Here is an 18,654-nt window from a genome sequence, read left to right on the forward strand (position 1 = left end):
AATATTTTGCCCAAGAATTCCAAATTACTAGATATTGAATCTTTCGCATCTAAGGTCGGCCATATGTATAACATTGAAGATTTTATGGAGCTCGATGCAGCCGTTCGGTCTTGACGATCATTTAATTGATTCCATCTTTTTGGAAATTTTTCGATAGTCACCGTTAGAGTAATTTTTCTCTCAATAAAAATAACCGTAGATGGAAATGTGATATATATTCTGAAAGAGCATTTCCTATAGTTAAAAATCTGAATATTTTATGGAACTCGATGCATCCGTTCGGTCTTGACGATCATTTAATTTATTCCATCTTTTTGGAAATTTTTCGATAGTCACCGTAAGAGTAATTTTTCTTTCGATAAAACTAACCGTAAATGGAAATGTGATGCATATTCTGAAAGAGCAAATCTTCTAGTTAAAAATCTGAAGATTTTATGGAGCTCGATGTAGCTGTTCGGTCTTGACGATCATTTAATTGATTCCATCTTTTTGAAAATTTTTCGATAGTCACCGTTAGAATAATTTTTCTATGAATAAAACTAACCGTAGATGGAAATGTGATACATATTCTGAAAGAGCAACTACTCTTGTTGAAAATCTGAAGATTTTATGGAACTCGATGCAGCTGTTCCATCTTTCTAGAAATTTTTCGATAGTTACTGTTAGAGAAATTTTTCTTTCAATAAAACTAGCCAAAGATGATATTTTGCCCCCCCTGAGAAAAATTTCTGTGGGCGCCCATGGGTAGCATATTCGAGAGAATCAAGTCAAAAGAAGGCCCTCATTTTTATTATTTGAACTGGGGTCAGTGGGGTCGTTATGTGGCTCGGTTAGCCTTTCGGGAACTATGACCATGTAGTGACTATGTGATCGTGAGAAGAAAAGATCTGAAAGAGGTGTTGGTCACTAAACCCAGAGCAGATCTGGAGTGCTGGACTGATCATAGGCTGGTAATCTCGAGAATGAAAATCTCAATGCGCCCAAAATACCAACGCAAGCCAAAGTATCTAAAAGAGCCCTTCAAATTTCCAAACTACAAAACCCTTCTACAAAGGAAAGATTCACAGCTGCCGTCAAAGATAGCCTAACACCACCGGATTATAACGACGACATTGAGACTCATTGGCTTCGCTTCAAGTCATCTCTTACAAATACAGCGAAAGAAATACTGGGCACAAAACGCTCCCGAAAATCCCCAGACTGGTTTGCCGACAGCGAAACTCATATCGCACCCCTTTTGGACGCAAAACACAAAGCGATGAAAACCGCAATTAACAAGCCTGGCGATGTTGCAGCCCAAAAAAGTTTTATAAACATAAAACGCGAGGTCCGTCAAGAAATAAGAAAAATCAAGGATAGCTGGTGGAAAGAAAAAGCAAGGGAAATACAAGCTTACGCCGATAACCATGACTACAGGCGTTTTTTGAAGACTATTAAAACTGTTTACGGTCCAAGCAGAAAAGCCAGCTTTCCTATAAGTGATGCTCATGCAGCTATCCTAACTGATGATAGAAAAATTCTCGAAAGATGGAAGGAGCATTATTCACAGGTCTTGAATCAAAATAACGACTCGGATTTATCCATTTTAGACCTGCTTCCCGCGTATAGTCCGATGACATCGCTTGATGACGAAATCTCAATGTCGGAAATCATAAGTGCGATTAAAAATATGAAAAATGATAAGTTACCTGGTCTAGACGGCATTCCAGCGGAGATATTCAAAGCCTTGGATGAAGACATTGTCAATAGTCTCCTAACACTATTCCGCAAGATCTGGAAACAGGGAGATGTGCCACAAGACTTCAGAGACGCTTCAGTTATCAACCTCTATAAGAACAAAGGCGATACGTCGAATTGCAACAATTACACGGGCATATCATTGCTTAGTATAGCCGGTAAAATTCTCTCGAAGATTATGGCTAATCGTGGTTCCACTCTTAGAAAAGCTATTACCTGAATCCCAGTGCGGCTTTCGACCAAATCGAGGTACGGTGGACCTAATTTTTACACTGCGACAGCTACAAGAGAAGTCCCGTGAACAACAATCAAGGATTTATACAGCCTTCATCGATTTAAGCAAAGAGTAACAACTCTTTGATTTAAGTAAGGCATTCGACTCGGTGAATCGGAGAGCGCTATGGAAAATCATGGAACGTCTTGGAGTACCCGAAAAATTCCTACCATTGTGTAAAAGCCTTCATTCCAACAACACCGCTAGAATACAGCATAATGGCTCCACAACCGACCATTTCTCAACCAACTCCGGAATAAAACAAGGCTGCGTATTAGCGCCTTTACTGTTCAATATTTTCGCCATAGCTGTATCGATAATTGCAGACATGAGTATGCCCGTAAGAGGTGTTGGGATAAGATTCAGATTTGATGGAGGCCTGTTTAACCTGAAGCGCCTAAGAGCAAAAACCCGTACCAAGTTCATCACGGAACTTCAATATGCAGACGACTGTTCACTCATCGCTAGCAGCTCAGAGGATCTACAGATAATGATGGACACCTATAAACATATATACGAAGCTTTAGGCCTTAGACTCAATATCGACAAGACCAAAATCCTGGTAAGTCCGCCAGAAAGCCTTCAAACAGATATCAGCCTGGAGAATGAAACTCTAGAACAGGTCGAGCAGTTCAAATACTTGGGAAGCCTCATAAATACTAGGGCTAGCCTAGACACGGAAATACAAAACCGTATCAATTCGGCATCGCGGGCATTCTGGAAGCTAAAGGACAGAGTTTTTCAAAATCACGACCTCAATCTGAAGACCAAGACAGCTGTTTACAAAGCAGTGGTCCTCCCAACGCTTCTTTACGGAAGCGAAAGCTGGACGCCCTACAGGCGACATATTAAACAGCTTGAACAAACGCAACAACGTCATCTAAGACAGATAATGCACATCAGATGGTGCCACAAAGTTTCGAATGCAGAAGTCTTGCAACGAGCGAGTTGTACAACAATTGAGACTCAAGTAACGAGGGCCCGACTCAGATGGAGCGGCCACATTCTGAGGATGCAAGACACAGGTGAAAACTTCAAAAGGTCAGTACGATTCTGAGCCCGTAGAACAAGCTTTGACCGCGACCAGACAGACTAGGGATACGAAAATAAAGCCTCTGCAAGATAGTGGGACGGTGTATGGAATTATGAAGAACATTGAACAAAAACATTACACTGTGGAGCAATCGACGATCCTCCAAAGAGAGAAACTGATGTCTCAGAAGCAATATACCGTCAGGGGTACCCCGAGGTGGATGAAATTTATCCCGTCTAAAGGAAAGATATTTCAAGAATCTCCTTTGAAACCTCTCAAGCGACCCAGCGTAAATCGATGGTGTTTGTTCCATACGGCACAAGAATAATCCAGGCCAGATCTCACTAAGTAATAATAGAGGGACTTCATGCGGTCCACGTCCGAAAAATGTAGTAGAACTCGTAGATTTCGACAAATAAAAAACCCAAATTCTTCTTCACTCCAGTAGTAATGATCTCAACATGTTTGCCGAACGAAAGTTTTCTATCGAATGTGACTGACGGGCAATGACGATGCAATCATCTCAGCTGCTCTTCAGGAAACACTAACAGTAATTCAGGGTTGGTGTGATGGGGGGCAGTTAGGCGTGAACCCCTGCAAAACCCTGATTGTTCCCTTTACCAGGAGAAGAAAGTTCCAAATTTCTCCCCCAATTCTCTATGGTAAGACTATTCAACTCATAGAGGAATCCGAATATCTAGGCATTACCCTGGATAAGAAGCTTCACTGGAACTCCCATGTGGAAAGAGTCTTCCACAAAGCCAGGCACTCCCTATGGGCCTGCCAAAGGATTTGTGGAAAGACTTGGGGGATAGCGCCGAAGCAGCTCCGCTGGCTATACGTCACGGTGATCAGACCATTGATCACCTACGGCTGTATCGCCTGGTGGTCCTGCACAGAACGCGTCCTAACCCAAAACAAATCTTCGAAACTCCAGACAACGGCATGCCTCATGATTTCGGGGGCATTCCGCTCTACCCCAACTGCGTCCATGGAGATGCTATTAGACCTTCCTCCCCTTCACATTTTTATCCAGGTAGAGGCAAGACTAGCAATCACAGGCTCCACCACCTTACCGTAAATGAGCCTGACAAACTCATTTTCTTGCCCAATCGTCTTTCAGTCCAACTGGAGACAGACGAGGTGATGGGCATGAGAACTGATCAGATAATCACGAGAACCAGCACGGATGGAACCTTCAGTTCTCTGATTCCAAGCAGAGACGAATGACTCCGTCACAAGGAATTCTATCTACAAGGACCTTGCTGGTTTACTGATGGCTCCAGAACCCTAGGGATCTGGAGCCGGAGTCTCTACAGTCGTAGACCGCTGACCGAACTCAGTGCCAGTCTGGGAAAGTCGGCGACAGCATTTCAGGCAGAAATCTTCGCTATTGATCTATGCGCCAACCATTTGCTTAACATTGGTTGGGCGAGTAGGTCAATAAAAATCGTAACGGATAGTCAAGCTGCAATTAAATCTCTCGCAGCAGACAAATGCAACTCGGCACAGGTATTTGAATGCAGATCTAAACTATCCAAATTGGTAGGTTCACCGTCTGTTCCGATATTCCTGAACATTACTGTCAGTATTTCAGAGACGATGCCTATTGGCCCAGTCGTTCGAGTTCTATTGTTATTCGATTGCTGGCCAGTAAAACCAGCAATATCGAAACAGGCCCTCAAACAGACTGCAACTGATTTGGGTACCTGGACGTGGACATTCTGGCTTCAGTGGCAACGATGCATCGGATGCTCTAGCCAGAGAAGGCGCAACATCAACGCTTATTGGTCCGGAACCTAGTATAGGAATTTCCAATTCCTTGATCAGGGACCGGAACAACAGCTGGATAAGGCTAAAGGTCCTGGAGTACTGGCGCAACCATCCTGGACTGCGTCACTCGCATAGTGCCTCCCAGCCCGTACACCAGTCGTTGGCTAGGATTTTCTAGAACAAATCGGAGATCTATAATGGCGGCTTTCACAGGACATTGTAGACTCAGAGCCCATCTCAAAAAGCTTAGCATCGTCAATGACCCGATCTGCAGACTCTGCTTATAGTCCAGGAGGCAGGGTCTCTTTTTTTCAAGGAATTTCATCCCGGCTGAATTTAATACTGTAGGTTGTAGTCACATTGCAAATGACGAAACCGATCGTCGGCTTCAATACCATCGGTGGGTGCAGGCGTGGGAGGCGGCGGAACTCGGGAAAAAATGCAAAACTTCAAGTGATTTTATCCCTGCTGAAATTTTCTATATGTAATATTGATGTTAATTAGAAACATAATAGTGAAGTCAGCCGATCGGCGGAGGGTGGAAAATACGTCAGTCGAGCGCGTGAACTTGGGAAAAAAATTTGAAAATCATCCCGAATGAAAACACCTCCATATTTCTTACATATATGGAAATATAAAAATGACCGTCAGCTGCGTGTCTAGCGGGGGAAAGACCGTCTGACGGTCTTTCCCCCGCAAGACAGTGTGTTTTTCACTGAAATAGATTTTTTTTTTTGAAGTTGTTCTTTTATTTAACAAATCTTATCACTATTTCAGTATCTTTGATATCGAAACCTACAGTTTTATATCAGCAGTTCACTGTTCTACCAAATAATTTTATGGCAATTCATTATTGCACCTGTCCTATGGAGTGACCTGCCGTCACACGTAGACATTTGTCTACAGCAAATTCGTGGTTTTCCAATCTCTATATTGAGACTCTGAGCAATAGATGATGCTTCGGAAAAAATTTCTGTGAAGCATGGATCATCGGAACGATGTTTTCCACATATATCTATAATTAAATTTATGTGACGTTGAACATCTACAAAATTGATAAAAACACCTTGTAGTGTATTTGCTATTGATTCCAATATATTTGAATATTTACTGGCTATCGTTAAATAAACCACAAAAGTGAAAGAATTTATTGCAGCCCATAACTGAGCAGCTCTTTTTGTTGTTGAGGAATTCATTGAAATTTCTTTTTGAATATAGTTTCAAAGTTTTCAGCGAAAACTCGCAAAGATTTATATCTCTCTGACCAATGAGTTTCACAAAACAAAGGATAATATTGAAGGTGTTGTGCTGAAAAACAATAAGGCGACCAGAATCTCACGGGGGGGCATGGCCCCCCTGGCCACCCCCTGCGGGCGCCCATGATGCTACCTACGAAGAAGAGGTCCTATATGGACTGACCTGCCGGAACACCTGACCTGAACCCTCTGGACTTCTTGTGAGGCCATCTTAAGTCCAAGATTTTTGTGACTCGGCCTGAAATTTGGACGAACTACGCCAAAGAATTGTAAATGAGTGTCTTCAAATAACCATGTTAGAGACGGTTTTCAGTCAAGATGGTATTATTGTATGGAAGTCATGGAGGAACAGGAAATGCTAGAATAACCTTCTTACCAGATTTCCAATATATACAAGATTTGCCAGATCCCTAAACATTTCAGCACCTACAAGAATGATACATCATTTCAACCTGATGCCTGCCTGCTACCTACTCTGTTATCCTATGCTCTCCAAGACAAGAAAATCTTTGTAGGTAAATTGAAAACATTCAAATATCCCACTGAAGATGTGAGACAACTGCACTCGATATATTCCTAGTAACCCAATGAACGGGAAATACTAAAACCACCTGCTCACCAGATTTCCAATATATCCAAGATTTGCCAGTTGGTTTTGAATCTGAGATTGAGTAATTTAACATTGACTTTTAGTCTTATATTCCGGAGTGTGTTTTTCACTGAAATAGATTTTTTAAATGTGTTCTTTTATTTCACAATGCCTATCACTATTTCAGTATATCTTTGAAATCGAACATTGAAATGAGGGAAAAATTAAGATCAGAGTAACATTTTACTTGGTAAATTTCAAAACAGACAGTTAAAATCAGTATAAATGAAAGAAACAAAATTTTACTATCCCTATCAGTCCTTCGTATCTAGAGTAAGTATACATCATAGTGTGAAGAGAATATGCAGAATTAGATTAAAGGAAATCTGGACCTCTTTAAATGATGTGATATTAGATATCGGGAAAAGAAGTCAAATTCCTGGGTCTTCTAAATATTCTTCATTGAAGTCATCCTAGCTTTCGTTCAGTTTCTGAACTTCTTCAGAAACTAAGAATAAATACATACAATATTTTAATTAATGGACATTGTCCCTGAAGAAGTCCAGAAACTGAACGAAAGCTAGAATGACTTCAATAAAGAATATTTAGAAGACCCAGTAATTTGACCTCTTTTCCTGATATGTAATATCACAGAATATGGAGAATATTTACGATGTATTATCAAAGTTCTTTTTCGGTTTTATGAATGAAATAAACATTTCGTAAATTCAACCTATAGTTTATATTTAATAATTTCAACACAATGAATTAACATACGATATGATTCTCATTGTTTCAATAGGCAATTGTGAAATATTTCTTCTTCGCAAAGCTTATTATATCAGCAGTTCACTGTTTTACCAAATAATTTCATGGCTATTCATTAATGCACCTGTCCATTTATTATCCACTTTCAGACAGAGTTTGAGGAGAATCTCTTGTTTGTATAAAATAATAATGGCTTGTACTTAGTCTCTCGTAATCTATATTATATATTGGTGTTGGGAAAAACCCATGCAAATTTCAAAACAGACACTTCGAATCAGTGTGAATGAAACTTATCCATCAAGAAACAAAATGTTACCTATTAGTTCTTCGTATCTAGAGTAAGTATACATCATAGTATGAGGAGAATATTTGGAATGTTTGATAATACATCTTATTCGGTTTTATGAATCAAATGAACATCTTGAAAATTCAACCTACAGTTTATATTTAATTATTCCAATACAATGACTTGACATATGGTATGATTCTCATTGCTGTATTAGGCAATTTTGAAATATTTCTTATCGGCAAAGCTTATATCAGCAGTTCACTGTTTTTCTCAATAATTTTATTGATTTCACAGGTATCTGTTATTCCATCTGTCCTTTTATTATCCACTTTCTGAAACCATAGTTTGAGGAGAATCTCTTGAATGGCTCGTTTGTAAATTATACTCATTGTTTGTACTTAGTCTCTTGTAATCTATATTATTTATTCGAGTTAAGAAAAATCAGCATTGAATGTGATAGGTCTTAAAATTTTCTGATTGCCAACTGCCCTATTCGCCTCAATCAGTAGAATTTATATGTTAAGATGACATTATAACTAATCGTCATCACATTCTCATTTAATTCGAAAATCTTGGTACATTTGAGAAGTGAGGTTCTCTTGCCCTACACTCCTCTCTTATAAACAAATACAGAATATTGCAGTATTTTGATCATTCAACACTACCTGAAAACAAAGGTTGCATTTGATCAAACTTAGTACTATGAGAGAATGATACAATTTATGGATACCTACTTTTATTATATATAGAAAATATATTCCGTTTGATCAGTGAATGTATCCTAGAGAGCACTTTCAATGCATTTCATCATATTATCATTGGTCCTACTTGATTCGTCGAAATGATTATTCAAATTGATTTCATTTTTGAGGAAAGTCGAAAAATTTCCAGATTAAAGGTTATGTAAACAATCAACCGTTTTGGTACTGCAGAATTAAATGTCCAAATTCTCTGTCAAATTTCAGAAATGATAAGACAAAGATGAAAGAGTGCCAGTTCCGAGTCGTTCCGAATCGTTCCGACCAATCTGGCCAATCAGGAGAAAGTGGGCGTCATTTTCGGTCGAGTGACTCTTCGATGCAGAGAACTTTCTATTGAATAAACTTTCGATCGAAAGACTTTTCGGTAGACCGATCCTTACTCATCACACCCAATGGACTTGGAGGTCCACTCAATACCGTTTTAATTTCCTCCTCAGTAATGTGCCCGAAATCAAATCTAGGTCTTTCCAGTTGCGGAGCTGATCTGGATGATTCCAATATTGTTTTCTTGATGTTGTCATCCACGACAGAGTGTGGGCAGAAAAATGCCGAGCAAGAGGGGTGGGATCCAAACTTATAGATTGCGAATTTAACTCCCTTCCCACACCTACAGATCTCAAGGTTGGCCAAACTCACAAAACATAAACATCAACCAAACTCTTCTGGTCGGGACGTCGGTCAAATTCTTGTCGAAGTACATCATTCATACATTCTACTCTGTAATCTGTGAAGTACATCCTTTTCTCCCTCCTGCATAAATGATTGCATCTGTTTCTCATTGATCTGTATGCCTCTCTATTATCCTCCGTCGGATTCTTTACATATCTAGCCTTCATTTTATCACGCACTTTCATCAATTCTTTGGTATCATTGTGTATCCAAGGACTCGGGGGATTTTTTACTCTGATAGATTTCACCGGGGCGATTTTGTCGTATATCTCCATGATTTTATCATTAAAATGGGCAACTTTATCATCCGCAGAAACTGCATGGTATACCGATTCCCAGCTCATATGTTCTTGCATGCATCAATTAACAATGTGCCATCCACATTTTTTAAATTTCTATGTTTTATAACACGTGGTTTGGGGCATTTGAACTTGAATGCAGCGTAAATGAGATCGTGATGAGAAAACTGAAAGGCATTTTGTTGTCCACTAAGAATTAATAAATTGCCCTGCTATCTTAATAAAACTCTGCAAGCAGTTTCTGGAAAACAGAAAGCTGACGGTCAAAATAAACAACTCATTTACAACATCTTTCTCTCCTGAGCAAGGGACACCACAAGGATCTCCACTTTCCACAACAATATACAAATTCTATGGTTATGACATCTACCCTAAGACCACAAAGAAAAAATACATATTACCAAAGATTATAGATATACTTATTATTATATACTCTATAATCTTTGCATATTACAATTTGCGGACGACACAACGTTGATTGTTCACGAATAATCTCTAGAGACTTGCATGCAAGCACTACTGCTTCTGGTAAATGACATTATCAAATGGTTCTTCAAATGGAGACTAACACCTAACCCAGCCAAATCACAACTTATAATCTTTGATCACATATAATTTCTCAAGGATCCCCACATATAATCATTAATGGTACGACTGTAGCACCATCCCCATCAATAAAATACTTGGGAGTCCAAATCGATAACAGGTACAATTTCAACAGACACACAAAATTAATTAAAAAAAAACCATATCTAGAGCGAAATAATATTTTGCAAAGCTAACCTATAAGAAACAGGGTATCAACATAAAGAGTGCCACAAAAATATATAAAACTATATGTCGACCCTTACTGGAATACGCTCATCCACTGTTTGCCAATTGCAAAGCCCCAGCAATTAAAAATCTGGAGGTGGCAGAAACGACAGCACTGAGGACCATCACTAGAATGAGGCACCCTAACAATGTTCTGCATAATCCCCCAAACCACCTGCTTTTCTCAGCAACAGGAATTGAGCCGATCAAGGAGAGGATCAATAGGCTAAATAAAAAATTTTATTCTAGATTGTTAGAGTTAGAAGAAGTGATCCCCAATATCATAAAGATGTAAACATTTCAACTAGAAAACACCCAACAGAGACTCTAATAAACAAATTAAGTAATGTTTTATGTTAATATATAATTGTAAAATTTTTATATATTAAAGTGTAAATTTATAGGCTGAAGGACCTCAGGTCGATGGCCAATGGCTTATATGCTTATACTGTATTTGCAATAAACGACTGTTACTACTACTACTAAGAATTATTTTATTCGGAATAGAGGTAATGAGAAGGTCCAGCAGGGAATTAGATGCAGGAAGATGATGGGTAGGCTTCTTATTAATTAGTTTAAGATTGAAAGAGTCCAGCAGTTCATTCATCATCTTGGAGCGAGGGTTTCTCTTAACCATGCAATTGTTCAAATCTCCCATCATAACGACCTCAGAATAGTTTGAGACTACGTCTTCTAGGACCGAACCAAACTCCTCGAAATAACTGTAAGCAGGTGGAGAATATACAACACCACACAGAAATTTTTTGTGGAAATTGATTTCAACGAAAAGATATTCAAGTTTTTGAGTTTCACTCGTTATAGATTGTTTAACTATCTTACATGGGATATTGTCTCTGACATACATTGCAACCCCACCCCCACGACGACAGTCTCTATCATTTCTTAGGAGCTTATACCCGGATAGCCTGACAAAAGATGACCTGATGAATTTCTTGAGCCACGATTCACTTATTAGTATGACGTGATATTTGTTATGGGAGAAAGTTTGAATCAGATCATCGTAGTGGGCAATTAGGCTCTGAGCATTAATATGGCACATGAGTAAGCAGTGGAGCGATAGACTCTCAAAATTATCATTCTCGATGTCCTCAAAAGCATAGGAAGTATCGTCCGTATTGATCAAGTTAATAATCTCATCTTCGAAATCTTCAAAGGGAAGGTATGATGGCAGAGGAGAGGAGGGATGAACAGGAGGAGTAGAAACACCCAGAACTAAACATTAAATTCAAACAACAACAACGAATGAAAACAAAACAAAAAACAAGAGAATATTGAAAAAGATACGGACTTCAATTGGCAGAACAGTGCTGTGATGTTACCACATTGAATTATATGCCTGCGACTTTGCTTCTAGTTTGGATGTAGCGTGATTGTTGTGTGCTCTGGGATGCCGAGGTATTCTCCGAGGATAGTTTTAGAGCTGGGATTTGTGATAATGATGAAACAAGAACTTTTTTGTTTCTGAGTAAAACGTATATGTCACCATTGGATGTCCAAGTCTTTCCGCCTCCGAAAGCCAGCCTACATTTCTGATATATTTCCTGTCTATTTCTGGTGAGGAACTCAGTTATTAATATTTTCTTGCCCTTGAGCTTTTTCTTAGCAAGCCAGACTGAGTTTTTATATTTGAATCTAGTGAATTTCACTAGGAGTGGCCTAGGTTTACTTCTACTATCATCCTTCAGCCTACCTAAACGATATACGTCCTCAATATACTCCTCAGATGGAAGTCTTATATCAAGATCCAACATCCAACAGAAAGTGCCTTCACAGGATCCCTGTGCGGTTGTGTCGCCGATTGTTCTGAAGTTATAATAGTTTTCCTTGAGAATAGTGTATTTGTTTCGGTTCTATGCTTGTGAGGAGTTTGGCAAGTATATATACTTGGATGATACGGTTGAATTGTATTCAATATCTGATTCTGGTTATTTCGGCTACGATTTTCATTTGTTTAAATCGAACTTGGTTTATCTGTTCGATTTGTTTACCTCCCGATTAGGTCTCCCGATTAGGTACACGTGAGCGTGTGTTCTTTCTGTAATAAATCGGAATACGAGATTCCGAATAAATTTGGCATAATTCGAAAAAGGTATCGCTAGAATTTTTTATACATTGTTGCAGCCGTGCTGCAGAGGCGATTTTTAGTTGGAAATACGATACTTCGAGGTGCTTGAGATCAGACGGTATTAAATCTTGGGGAATTTCAATAATAACCAGCTCGATAATAGTTGAAAGAGTTAGTGTCGCTCAGTCAGAAAATCAGCAGTTATTGATACCCTACGTTTTCAGAGAGCAACCGGTGATCGGCGGCCTATGTAATTGATCCCAATATCCGGGGATAGGGACTTCGGAACAAGCGAAAATGGTTAGTCATGTAGATTAAGAAAGATTTATTAGTCTGGAGACCCTGAGAAGAAAACAATTCTCAAAAATGCGGAGTAGTCGAAATTTTCTTGTAACCGTCCAGCTTGGGAACGCTGATTTTTCAACTCAGCAATAATGATCGTCCAATGATTTCGATTTTGGGACGTTTTGGTACCACCCATAGCGTGGGAGAGAAAGACTGGGGAAAAAGGTACATCGGAAAAAGTTAGTCAGTCGGTCCGAGGAAAGTGATCAAACAGAATACCCCTTTAAGTCGGTCCGGGAACGTGATCTGTAAAATATCGAAAAATATACCCCTTCGAGTCGGTACGGAAAAGTAGAGAAATTATAAATCATTGTAGAGTCAGTCATTAAGGAAAGAGAAAAGGGACTTAGAATAAATAGGTTTTCACGAAGTAAGAGAAAAGTCTAGGTAGATCACGGAATAGAATCGGGGACTCGGTCGGCTCATAGATATTTGGAAAAGTTCAGTGTAAAGAAAAGTCCAGTCCTTTGTTTTTGTTGGTTTTGTTGAAGTAGGAACGGAATATCGGGAATTAGGTAGTTGAAGAAATTTGGAAATAATTTGAAGTTCAAGTCAGTTTATCGGAAATCAGTAAAGTAACATTCGAGGAGTGATCGTCTATTTTGATTCGTAGTAAGACCAGATATAAAATTGTGTTGGAATTTTAGATAGGGAAACTTAAAGCGAAAAACGTTTGCGACGGATTTGTGCGGGTAAAGTCTGGTGTCGAAAAGTTTTCATCGGCAGCGTCATACAAATAGCAGTCGCAGAAAAGGTGAAAGTTCCAATTTTTATTCGTCCAGAGTCTTGAAAGCTCCTCTAAAATTCATTGATAAAGTAGTGATTTATTATTGAGCGCAAAGTTAGGAAGTTGAATTTTAAACCAAGATTTTGGTTATGAAAGCAGGTTTTATTGTTTTGCGCTTATTTGCATGTGTTTAAGAAATTGAAGATTTTTGTTGGTCGTCTTGGACCGAGTACGTATTTGTAGAGAAGTTCCAATTTTTTAATTTTATTTTCGAATAGATTTATTTGTTAAAGTTTTTCATGAGTTTCATTTAAACATCTCCCCAGAAATAATAATATTCAACTTCAAGACCTGTCCTTCGTGCGACGGGCCGGATCCACATTTTTATTTTTTTATTCCCTTTCGAGGGCCTTCAATTCGTGTAAATAACATCTAAAAATAATCACCCCTATGATCAGTGGAAAGCCGCTCTTCTACTGATCGAGATAGGTACGGGGGTGCGTTATTACACTGGTGACAGCGGTGGGATTTAAGTTGATTTTTCTGGGGTAGAATACTAAATTATTTCAATTGAGAAGTTTGATTTTTAAAGTTTTAGTTGTTTCTGGAGCGAGTCGAGATAAAATCCAATAATTCAGTCGGCGCCATTGTAGAAGTATTGAGAGAATTTTTTTTTTTTTTTTTTTTAAGAATTTTGTGGTTGATTAAGGGTTGATTGATGGTTTTAGTTGAGAGTATATCAATGAATTTGAGGACTTTCGGATGAAGGAACTCTGAGTTATTTCTATTGCCAAGAATAATTTCATTTTGCGTCGATTTTCGTTTATTTCAAAAGAATAATCGAGTTATTTTGTGAAAAGTGATAAGTAGAGTTGTGAACAGAAATTTTTGTTTTCGTTAAAGACTAGCTGCCGCGATATTAGAGAAAGTTGAGTAGAGACTCTTCGTTGTAGTGGATCAGAATTTTCTTTTAAAATCGGATAAGTTATCAAGTTTTAATCGGGAGACAGTTGGAAAATTTGATTGGTGAAGAACGTTGGTGTTCAATAATTTGTGGAAGATTTAATTAATTGATTGATGGAAACGTTAAGAAAAATTTATAAAGTAGTTGATCAGAATTGAAGATTTGAGTTTAATTTTCCGCGACAATTTTATTGTTTTGAGGGTGCATTCTTGGCTGATGGTGAAAGATATTTTTTTTTTTTTATTGTTTTCAGGTGAATTATTTTTTTTGAAGTGTATATTACTGTGTGTTCTGAAATTTTGATTTTGCCGGAATTTGATGGTTTTGAAGTGAATAATTTTTTGAATTTTTTTTGTTGAGTATCAATTACGTAGGATTTTGAACGCAAAGTTGTGTGCGCGGATTTATTGAATTTAGACTTGTAGTTTATCGAAAAATTCCAGAAGAAAAATCGTCAATCAAGTTATAATTTTTGGCGTGTATAATAATTCCCTTCTTGTTTATCAGTGATTGTGATTGAATGATCGGTTATTTTGTTACAAAAAGTGGGTTTGAGAATTAGTTAGTTTCATTCAAAATTTTTCTTGCGAATTTAAAATCAATTTAGAAAAAGCAGATAAGAAAAAATTGAGACGTTTTTAATGCTGTTTTATTAGAATTTGAACACGGATTTAGGGGTGAAATCATTTGAATTATTTTTTTTATCAATTTGGAGGCTAAAATAATTTTGAATTGCGGTCATTTGAATTTAATTGTTTCAATTAAGTGAAATTTTGAATTTTGGTAATTTCAAGTAAAGTGTTTTGATCAAGTGAACGTCAGAATATTTCGGAATTTTAAGTCAGTTGGATATAATTTTTGGATCGGTTTGATTTACAGAATAATTCGGAAAGTTAGGACAAGATAGGGTTGCAGTTTTTTTTTTTTCAGGACATTGTTTATTGAATTTTATTTTTGCTGTTGAGATATAATTATTTTTTCAGGGCGTTAATTATTTTGAGATCACAGTTGCGTTCAGGATAATATTTTTTTTTGGTGATATAATTTTTCTTTCAGGGCGTTTCCATGTAAGGTTGATATAATTTTAATAGCGAGAGTATTTGGCGTTTATAGTTGATTAATTCTATCGTGTGTGTGCAGCGTATTTTGGGATTTTTGAAATAGGGATATTTGATTCATACTTTGAAATATCGTGAATCTGATATAATTGTTTTGATTTCCTCGTTTAATTTGCGGAGTTTAAAGATAGTTTTCGGATTTAATTGTTATTGAGGTTATTCACAAGGTTTTGAAAAATGTTGCCGGCGGCTAGTGCTAGTGCTACCACCCCTGCGGTGGCTGAGAAAGATGTTATGAGATTTCCGTTTATGTATTCGTTGGGGATGATTGCGACAACCCTTGATAGTTTTTCGGGAAAAGACGCGAAGCGGTACTTCGACAAATTAGAGTTGAGATCGAAATTGGACGGATGGAGTGAGGAAGAAACCCTCACTCTATTGAAATTAAAACTGATAGGCGCGGCGTACGAATATTTTAAGTCTGATGAAGCTTATGATAAATTGAAATACTCGGAATTGAAACAGCGGCTAATTGAAAAATTTACCCCATCAAAATTGCCAGGGGAGAGTCAGTGGAATTTAAGTCGTTGTTTCCAGCGACATGATGAAGATGTTTCATCATTTTGTAGTAGGCTGCGGATTTTAGGCGCGGAATTACTCCGGGAAGATTTGGGCGGAGCATCGCTAGACGAACAAGCGGGAATCAAAAAGAAAAATAAAGAGTTGATATTAAATCAGTTTAAAACCGGGTTGCGCAAAGATTTGATGAAAGATATGGGGGTAACTTTATTAAGAGAAGAAAATTTGGATTTAGAAAAAGCGGAAGGACTGGTCAAATTACAAGAGACCGCAACAATGATGATACAAGGAAGGACATCAAATATGAGGGTATCGGCGGTAGATGCAACGGAGGGATGTCAAAATTGCGGGAAAAAGGGGCACGACTCGAAGGATGAAAGGGGGAATGTTAGAAAATTCGCAGAGACAAAGAAGAATACAGCACAATGTTATTTTTGTGGTAGACCGGGTCATTTTGCGAGAGAGTGTAGGAATAATAACAGATCAGGGCAAGGGACGCAGGGAGGTTGTTATAGTTGCGGACAAAAGGGTCATTGGGCTAGGGATTGCCCAAGACAAAATCGTCAGGGACGAGAGAATTTTTCGAAAAATAGAATACGGAGAACTACACCCCCTGGAGGAGGGGGTGAAGCAAATATGGCCTGGGGTCAACGTGAAAGCAAGGAGATAGGAAGAAATGCTGATAAGGAAGGGGGGCGAAGTACGGGAGCTATTCCTAAACGATCGCCTCCATTTTCGAGGGGGTCTCAGCCGAAGAGACAAGACTATTTAAACGGGGAGGGCCAAAATCCAACTGCCGGGATAGTGGCCGGAAATTTTTAAAAGGGCAGGTTTATTCGGGGATGCCAGGGGGGCATGTATATAAGGGGGAAAGTAAGAATCGTTCGGTAATGGTGATCCCGGAAGTGAATTCCGGAGGGTTATTTGATGCACCTCACATGATTAAATTAAACATAAATGGAAGGACGAGGCGTTGTTTGGTAGATACAGGAGCCGCGGTGACTCTTGTAAATAGGAGTATAATTCCAGAAGATGGAATAAATAGAGAGGAGGTCGACTATCGGTTGACGAGTGTAACAGGTCATAGTTTACGTACCTGGGGTACGGCCAATATTTTGGTGGGACCTGTAGGAGGAAAGTTAGGTACAACTTGGACGGTTATCTTGTGTGATGACTCTATGTTAGGGAACGTCCAAGTTATTTTAGGGAGAGATTTTCTCAGTGCAAATGAGGCACTTATTAGTTATGAAGGGGAGCCGTCCGTTATGATGTGGGGTAGGAGATTCGAATTTTTGAATAAAAGGGATATAGAAAGCGAATTATGTGCGGAAGATGAAGATAGTAAGGGATTTACCGGAACGATTCAAGTCAACGGAAACTTCAGGGAAGTTGTTCGTAGGAAAACCGGATTTGAGAGGAACGCAGGGAAAACTGTACTGGAGGATAATGTCAAAAGTGACGCAAATGGGGAACGGTTAAGGGAACCGAAGGACAATGTGGAAATTAGGGTACAGTTTAAGGAGTCCGGTACGCAGACGGAGAATTTCGAAGGTATAAAGCCAAAGGTGAAATTATTTAAGGATGCCAGTGTCCAAGTGGGAGCTAAGGGTAAAACGGAAAATGAACAGAATAACAAGGGAATCGTTGACGGAACTGATAGGACAGTCGGTACAGGAACAGGTGGTTCTGTCCTGCCAGCTAGTTCCGCGGTAGGACTTGCCATAAAGTAAGTCAAGATAGAGGGGAAACTCAGCTACAAAAACTGGACCCCTTATTTAGTTTGTTGAACCACCGCATGGGGTCGCTTCCATCGCTGATTTTGCGTTTGTAAACATTTCCATAACCTCATTCTTTTCGTCTTTGTCTGCAGTGTGAAGTGCATCGTGATTCCTAAGTGTTTTTTCTGATAATTGAATAAGATGTCGGAAAATAGAAATATTAAAAGCAATAAATTTTGTGTGCCGAACTGTGGTGATAAGACTAGTAGACGTCATCGGTTTCCTGAAGCACATAATAAACAACCGGAAATTATCAAACTTTGGATGGAAAAAGTTTGTAATCCCTTGTTGACTACTAAAGTACTGAACAAATACGAAAATCCTATTTTGAGTGAAAGTGTGAATTTATTTTTTACATATATATGGGAATTATTGGTTTCATGGATATTAGTGCTTTATGATGAAGGGTTTTCCCAAATTGAATTGAAAAAATCAGCAAAGTACTGATGAAACGTCGACTAAGTTAAAAAAAAAAAACAGTGTTTTCCTTCAGTCCTATAACCAATAATTCCCATAGGACATTATAATTATTTCTATTTTATTTTTTACATATATGCTCATACACTTTGATGTATATATCGACATTAGAATCATTTCTATTTTATTTTTTTCCTATCAAGTCCATACACTTTGATGTATATATGGACATTAGAATTATTTCTATTTTATTTTGTACTCATAAACCCATACACTTTGATGTAATATATGGATATTAGAATTATTTCTATTTTATTTTTTACTTATAAACCCATACACTTAGATGTATATTATATATATGGACATTAGAATTATTTTTATTTTATTCTTTACATATAAGGCCATACACTGTGATGTATATATGATTTGTTTATGAAGA

General features: G+C 38.2%; 1 protein-coding gene and 1 long non-coding RNA gene across 2 annotated transcripts; one reads left to right on the top strand and one right to left on the bottom strand.

Moving 5' to 3' along the window:
• Positions 1–7,851: 7,851 nt before the first annotated feature.
• Positions 7,852–8,856, bottom strand: LOC123317260. Its single transcript, XR_006538154.1, has 2 exons — positions 8,454–8,856; positions 7,852–8,384 (listed from the first exon to the last, which is right to left on the bottom strand). It is a non-coding gene; the product is annotated as an uncharacterized LOC123317260 (long non-coding RNA).
• A 7,359-nt stretch (positions 8,857–16,215) lies between these two features.
• Positions 16,216–16,842, top strand: LOC123317709 (DNA-binding protein HEXBP-like). Its single transcript, XM_044904317.1, has one exon. It carries the CDS (start codon positions 16,216–16,218, stop codon positions 16,840–16,842), a length of 627 nt encoding a protein of 208 aa, XP_044760252.1.
• The last annotated feature ends 1,812 nt before the right edge of the window (positions 16,843–18,654 follow it).

This window comes from Coccinella septempunctata, chromosome 7, assembly GCF_907165205.1.
Source record: "Coccinella septempunctata chromosome 7, icCocSept1.1, whole genome shotgun sequence".
Lineage (NCBI taxonomy): Eukaryota > Metazoa > Arthropoda > Insecta > Coleoptera > Coccinellidae > Coccinella > Coccinella septempunctata.

Bases quoted from the DNA above. Each gene is read 5' to 3' on its own strand.
- LOC123317709 (XM_044904317.1), top strand. From the start codon at position 16,216: ATGGGGGTAACTTTATTAAGAGAAGAAAATTTGGATTTAGAAAAAGCG.